The sequence below is a fragment of the Aphelocoma coerulescens genome, unplaced genomic scaffold, assembly GCF_041296385.1.
Source record: "Aphelocoma coerulescens isolate FSJ_1873_10779 unplaced genomic scaffold, UR_Acoe_1.0 HiC_scaffold_81, whole genome shotgun sequence".
NCBI classification, from domain to species: domain Eukaryota; kingdom Metazoa; phylum Chordata; class Aves; order Passeriformes; family Corvidae; genus Aphelocoma; species Aphelocoma coerulescens.
The window spans coordinates 8466-15511 of record NW_027184066.1 but is presented as its reverse complement, the minus strand read 5'-3'; the positions used below and the strand labels follow the sequence as shown (position 1 = coordinate 15511).

The following is a 7046-nucleotide window of genomic DNA, read 5'->3' as shown; positions in this document are numbered from 1 at the left end:
TAAGGTGAGGAACAAGACCGGGACACCGCGCTGGGGCCCCGCGCACTTTTCAAGCCCGGCCGCCCCCACGGGCCGGGCCCCGCGGCTCCCGCTGCCGCCCCCCAGCACGGGGCTGTGTCCCAGACCCCACGCTCCAGCCCGAGGTTTGGGGGCGGCAGCGGACCTGCTGGACGGAGGACGGCTGGAGGAGCAGGAGCGGGAGGAAGAGGAGGGATAAAGGGGGAGGAGCGAGAGGAAGAGGTGGTACAGAAGGGGCAGGAAGAGGAGCTTCCACGTGCATCCATCGCTCTCTGTGTCCGCAGCTCTCGGCTCCGGGAGCATCGTTCCCCTCATCCCGCAGGTGACTGGGGAGGGGCAGCTCGCCTGCGGGGTATCCGCCAGCTCCGAGGGAGTTTTGGGGCACCCCTAATCCTGAAGGGGCGGTGCTGGCAGCGGGGGACACGTGGCTCCGGCACCTCTGGCCCCAGCTGAGCCCCCCCGCCCCCAGCGCCCCCCGGAGCGGAATTTGGGGAGGGGGAGGTGGGGGCGGCCAGGCCGGGCCCCCCCGCGCTGTCCCGGCGGGGGCCGAGTGCGGGCGGGAGCCCCGCGGGGCCCGGCCCTGCCCGGGCACGGCTGATGCCGCCCGCCCGCGCTCCGCACTGGTCCGGACTGGTGCTCCCAGTGCCGTGCGGGGCGGGGCCGCTCTGGGGACCCCCCAGGGCACAGCGCGGCTGCTTTGGGGCTGTCGGCAGCGCCCGGCGCTGGGCATGGGGCGTGTGGGGGCAGCTGGGGCCGCACTGGTGGCACTGGTGGTGCTGGGAGCCCCCCCGGCCGCGGGGTGAGCGGTGAGAAGGGGGGCGGGTCTGGGACCCCAAATTGAGCGAAATGGGGAATGGAACCCCCAAAGTGAGCAGGAGGGGCCTGGAACCCCCAAAACCAAGGCCGGGGGAGGGGAGATGGGGATTGGGGATGGGGAAGGTGCAGAAGGGGGGGGGGCGAGAGGGGGCTGGGACCCCCAAACAAAGCGGGAGAGGGATGGGACACCCAAATTGAGCTGGAATGGGGCTGTGGATTGGGGGAACGCTGAGAAAGGGGAGGAGAGGGGAGGGAAAGGTGGGGTTGGGACAGCAGAAGAGCGGTTCCATGGGGGTGCAGCCCTGTCCCCCAGCACCTGAGCCCTGGAGCGATTCACTGGGGCTCTGGGGAAGGGAGGGATCCACACTGGGGGGTCCCCAACCCCCCTGTCCATCCCTGGAGCTGATCAGGGAGCTTCCCCCACACAGCAGGCCGTGCTGTGGCAGCCGTGGGGCAGAGTGGGTGGGAAAGGGGGGGCAGGGTGGGAGTGGAGGAGGAGTGGGAGGAAGAGGAGGGAGAGAGGAGGAGGAGGAGCTGGAGAACCACGAGGTTCCACCGCCCACCCACTGTGTCCACAGCACCCCCAGCCCCGGTAGCATCTTTCCCCCCATGCTGCAGGTGAGCGGGGAGGGGGAGCTCACCCCAAACCTATCGGGGGGTCACAAGGAGGGGTTTTTTTGGAGGGGTGTTTGGAGCTTGCAGATTCTGGAATCGAGCCCAAGCTGTCCTTGCATGTCCCTGGGAGGGATTTTTTGGGCCAGAGGGGATATGTGGATCTTACAGGACTCCAAAGCTGAGCTATAATTGCCCCTTGGGGGTCTTGGGAGGTCCATGTGAGGATCACCCGGTCCTGGCGGGGTTGGACATTGGCTTTGGGGATCCCCAGGAGAGCGGGGGGCTGGAACACGGGACCCCTGGAGTGGGGAGAGCAGAGAGGGACGATACCAGAGCTGGGGGACCCCCAAGAGCCTGGAGGGGTGGGGGGGCCTGGAGATGAGGTGGGGTTGGGATCTCTCAGCCCTAAAAGGGGCGGTGAGGAGAGGGGGGAGCCCCAAGTGCCTGGAGTGGAGGGAGGCTGAAGAGGGGGACCCTGGGACCTCTGGGAGCCAAAGCAGAATCAGGAAAAAAGGGACCTGTGGGACCCCCAAAACCCCCCAGCATCCCTAAGCAGGACTCCGGAGAGGGGGATCCCCAGGACCCATGGGACCCCCAGCAGCCCTGACAAGAGGGACCCCCAGAACCCCAAAGTGCAGAGACTAGAAAGGGGCAACTCCTGGAGGCTTTTTTTGGAGTCACCCTTGATTTTTTGTTGGTTTTATGGACACCAGGTACCCGGTGACTTCTAAAGATGGACTTGGGCAGGAGGAAGCCCCAGCCCAACACACTCATCCCTTGTTTCTCCCCAAACCAGGATTTCCCATTCCCAGCCCTTGGCCGGATGGAGGAGGAGGCTGTGAGGAAGAGGAAGATGCCCCAGGACCCCCAGGCTGGTGAGGAGGAAGTCAGTGCCCCTTTCCCCCTCTGTCCTGCTCCATCTCCCAGCCCAGCATCGCCCCCGGCTGCAGGACAACCCCGCTGCCGACACTGTCCTGCCGGGGACGGACTGGGGGGATCTCCTTCCCCTTCCCTGTGGCACGGAGGCAAATCCCATCCTCTCCTTGTCCTTCCTCCCCCAGACAAGGAGCTGAGCACGGAGCCCAGGGAGGACAAATCCCCGCGGCAGAACCTGGTGGAAGAGACCGTTTTGAGCGGCTCCACAGCGCAGGAATCCAATGGGGAGGAAAAGCCCCAGAGATTCCGCAGGAGGAGGGGCTGCAAACGCAGCCCAGGGTGCTCTGAGGAGGAAAGACCCACCCTGTGCCGGGAAGGCGGCCGGAGATCCAGCCAGAGGTCAGAGCTGGTGGTTCATGAGCAGCTTCACGATGGGGAGAAGCCCCACAAGTGTGGGGAATGTGGGAAGAGCTTCAGGTGGAGCTCCAACCTGATTGTCCATCAAAGGAGTCACACTGGGGAGAGGCCCTATGAGTGTGGGGAATGTGAGAAGAGCTTCAGCCAGAGATGCACCCTGATCCGCCACCAGAGGTTACACACTGGAGAGAGGCCCTATGAGTGTGGGGAATGTGGGAAGAGCTGTGTCACAATCTCCAACCTACGTATCCACCAGAGGATCCACACCAGGGAGAGGCCCTACGAGTGTCCCTTAGTGTGGGAAGAGGTTTCAGACCAGCTCCCATCTCCTCCTGCACAAGCGGATTCACATGGATGAGAGGCACTTCCGCTGCTCCGAGTGCCGGAGGGGCTTCAAGCAAAACTCCCACCTCGTCACCCACCGGCGCATCCACACTGGGGAGAGGCCCTACGAGTGTCCCCAGTGTGGGAAGAGCTTCTCCAGGAGCTCTCACTTGACCCAACACCAACGGAGGCACCGCTAAGGGAAGCCCTGCGAGTGCCCCGAGTGCGGGAAGAGCTTTGTCCTCTGCTCCAACTCCATCTCCCATCAGAGGACCCACGTTTGGCAGAGCCCTGGTGACCCACATTCCCTGTGATCCAGGTTGGGAAGACCCCTGGCTGGTGCTCTCCACGTTCTCCTGGATCCCTGTAGGCACCTGGGTGAATGCAGGGGCAGGAACATCCATCGGGACTCAGATCAACATTGGAGACTCATTGGGAAGAGCTGATTTTTTACCTTTACACCCTAAAATTTTCATCTGCTCTGTCCAATTGTTTCTTCATGTGACTGCGGAGAGAAACAATGGACTCTACACGATTCGGTGTGAATCAGGCAGAAGCCATTTTATTGATGACCTACTGTCCCTCATATACAGTTCTTGCTTTCCCTACACGCGATGGTGCATTATTATTACTGGTTAAGGGCTATTTTCACACGCTGCTTTATGCTTTGTGATTGGCTCTTGTCTGTGTGTCACACTGTCTGTCGTGTATGTCACAACTGTCCTTCAGTTTGCATTTTCTTATCCTTTTCTTCCTTTGCTTGTTCCTCATTCACATCCTCCCCAGTGCTGCTTGTTCCTTTCTCACAACGTCGCCATGGACTCTTCCCCTGTGTAGGTGCTCAAGTCCTTCTGTCTTACGTGCTCTGGTTCTTCTGTTTTATGGCTGGTTCATGATATGTCCATTTTCTAGTAAAAACATGGTTTCCACAGTCTGGAGGCATCAATGGGTCCCACTGAGCTCCATGCCCACCACAGGCTCCTCAGGGACTCCTTGGAGGAGAGAATTGGAGGCCGGGATTGCACAAAGCTCTCAGAGACTCCCAGGCAAAAGCCAAAGTCCTTTGAAAACCCTGCAGTCCCTGGGAGCATTCAGGAGCCCCCCAGGGCCATTCCTGACCAAGGCTCCCCAGGGACTCCTTCCAGCAGATCCCTGAGGCCACTGGGATGTGGGGGAATGCTGAGGGCAGGACAAGGGGCTGACAGTGCCCAGCCTTGCTGGGGCTGTGCCCAGGAGGCCCCAGGGCCTCAGCACAAGGTGTCTCCTCCCAGCCCTTGGTGGCACAGATGCTGCTGTGCCCCAGGGCACCAAGACTTGCCTTCTCTTTGTCCCCCCTGCCATCCCTGCCTCCAGTTCTCTGCTCTGACTGCAGCCTGGGGACACTTTCTCAGTCGTGTCCCTCACTGGGACCCATGAAAACTTCCAGAAACTTTGAAGTTCAATTCTGACTTGAATCCTTGAGAGGTTTCTGCCAGTCCCTGCCAGGAACTGATGTTCAGGGCCTCAGCACCAAGCCCCGAGAGGGTCATTCCAGTCCTTGTGCTGTGTCTGTGCTGCTGAGCTGGGCCGGGCTCCTGGCACAGAGGCAGCTCCAGGCAAGCGGCAGCGCTGCAGAGAGACAGCTCTGGCCAGGAGCAGCTCCTGGGCACAGCCCAGCAGGGCTGGGGCACTGCCTGCAGCCAGCCCGGGCACAGCACAGGGGCACACAGGGCTTCAACTCAGCCGGGGCTGGGAAGGGGCTGGGAAGTGACTGGGGGAGAATCACTCCCAGCCCCTGGCACAGGAAGCCTCTGGCTGCAGGACACGGCAGCTGCAGCTCCTGGAGGGATCTCCTAAAGCTGCAACATCCCCCTGCCTACGGATTCTGTGAGTACAACTCAGAGCATCTCGAGTGCAGGGGAGGTGAAATGCTCATGAGGCTCTGATGGGCTGAGGGTTTCTGATCACTCCCAGAATATTTCCAATACAAGGATTTTGATAGAAATGAGGAAATTTCCTGAGACTTTGTTTTCAGTTTCCTGCCACTGGAGAATGGTGGGGAGGGAGGATAAATATTAAAGGTGTTATGAATTTTGTCAGGTCCCTGGGACATCTGAACTGTTCCTTTCAGTGATCAGCAGGTGCACAGGAGATCCCTCATGTGCTTTCAGCCACTCCTGTGCCCATGGACAGCACCAGCATCACCTTGGCTGGACCCATCAGGCTCAGTCTGAGCTGTCCTTTCTCCAAGCTGCAAGCAGAACCTGTCCCCAGCCAGTGCCCTGCACACAGGCAGGTTTCTGTAGGGCCAAGGAGAGTGCACAGAGATTTGGGGTCTGTGAGTGCTGGCAGGGAGAGATCAGGCACAGGGAAACAGCTCCAGGAGGAAAATCCCCAGGAAGCAGAGATGAGATCAGGGGAGGAGAGAAAACAAATGCAGAAATGTGTCAGGCAGAGTTTAGAGATCCCCACAGGATCCCCTCCAGTGCAGCCCCTCCCTCTGAAGAAGCCCCCTCCCTCCTGTGCCCCCCAGCCAAGCCTCTGCCCTCAGGGCCGGGGCTCCAAGGCGTGAAGCCCCTCCTGTGCAGGCAGAGCTGCAGCAGAGCTGTGGGGCAGCTCTGTGGTCCCGGGCCCAGTTCCCTCTGCAGAGCACAGGGCTGGGAGCATCTGCCTGGCACTGGGGGGCTCTGGGAGGGGGCACAGCTGGCTCAGGGTGACGCTGGCCCAGTGCCCGGCTCTGGGCAGGGCTGTCAGTGCAGCCAGGGCAGCAGCTCAATCTCCCTTCATCCAGTGCCAGCTCTGGGACTCTTGGCTCTCTCCCCGAGGTTTCCTTCCAAGCTGGGAGTTTCCTCCAGGATGCAAATCTGTCCTGGAGCATCTTTGTGTTATCTGAAAGCCCAGAGAGAGGAGAAAAGCAGAGATGCTACAAGTGTGAAAATGCTGTTGGGTTGGTGAAATGAGCCAGGTGTGTCCTCGGCTACGAATGTGGTGCTGAGACCTTGAGAGAGGGACAGACATTTGGGGGTCTGTGGTGGATCCATCTGCTCCCAGCAGCACCTGGTGATCTTTAAGGGAAACATGGGAGGGTGAACCTTCTGCATTTGAGAAAAGTGAAACAGAGAAACTCTGAGCAGGTCAGAATGACAGAGCACCTCCCCTGAGTCTCCACTCATCATCTTGCCTTGCAAAAGTTGCTCTGTTCTCCCTGAGTGAAGCAGAAAGGTTGAGGATTTCTGATACCCAAGAATACCAGGAGAGATATGGGGGAGCTTAAAAACAAAAACCTCAGAACTCTTAAACACCAAAGGGTGTCTGTGTGTGTTCCAGGGAGGGTGTACAGGAAATGGCTTTGATTGTGGTTACAGACATCTCCTCTAACTCTTCACTGTCTTTTTCTCCGTGGCAGAACCCAATGCCCGGACACAGCCAATGTCCAACAGCAGCTCCATCAGGCACTTCCTCCTGCTGGCATTGGCAGACACGTGGCAGCTGCAGCTCCTGCACATCTGCCTCTTCCTGGGCATCTCCCTGGCTGCCCTCCTGGGCAACGGCCTCATCATCAGCGCCGGAGCCTGCGGCCAGCACCTGCACAGCCCCATGTTCTTCTTCCTGCTCAGCCTGGCCCTCACCGACCTGGGCTCCATCTGCACCACTGTCCCCAAGGCCATGCACAATTCCCTCTGGGGCACCAGGCACATCTCCTACTCAGCATGTGCTGCTCAGGTGTTTTTCTTTCTGTTCTTCATCTCAGCAGAGTATTCCCTCCTCCTCATCATGTGCTACGACCGCTACGTGTCCATCTGCAAAGCCCTGCACTACGGGGCCCTCCTGGGCAGCAGAGCTTGTGCCCACATGGCAGCAGCTGCCTGGGCCAGTGCCTTTCTCTACGCTCTCATGCACACGGCCAATACATTTTCCCTGCCCCTGTGCCAGGGCAATGCCCTGGGCCAGTTCTTCTGGGAAATCCCACACATCCTCAAGCTCTCCTGCTCCAAATCCTA

At 60.0% G+C, this 7046-nt stretch overlaps 1 protein-coding gene across 1 annotated transcript; it reads left to right on the top strand.

The window, feature by feature from the left end:
• Positions 1–764: 764 nt before the first annotated feature.
• Positions 765–6537, top strand: LOC138102533 (zinc finger protein 239-like). Its single transcript, XM_069000247.1, has 4 exons — positions 765–817; positions 1413–1452; positions 2246–2324; positions 2511–6537. The coding sequence occupies exons 2-4, from the start codon at positions 1444–1446 to the stop codon at positions 3098–3100; spliced, it is 678 nt and encodes a 225-aa protein (XP_068856348.1). The 5' UTR covers positions 765–817; positions 1413–1443; the 3' UTR covers positions 3101–6537.
• Positions 6538–7046: the final 509 nt, after the last annotated feature.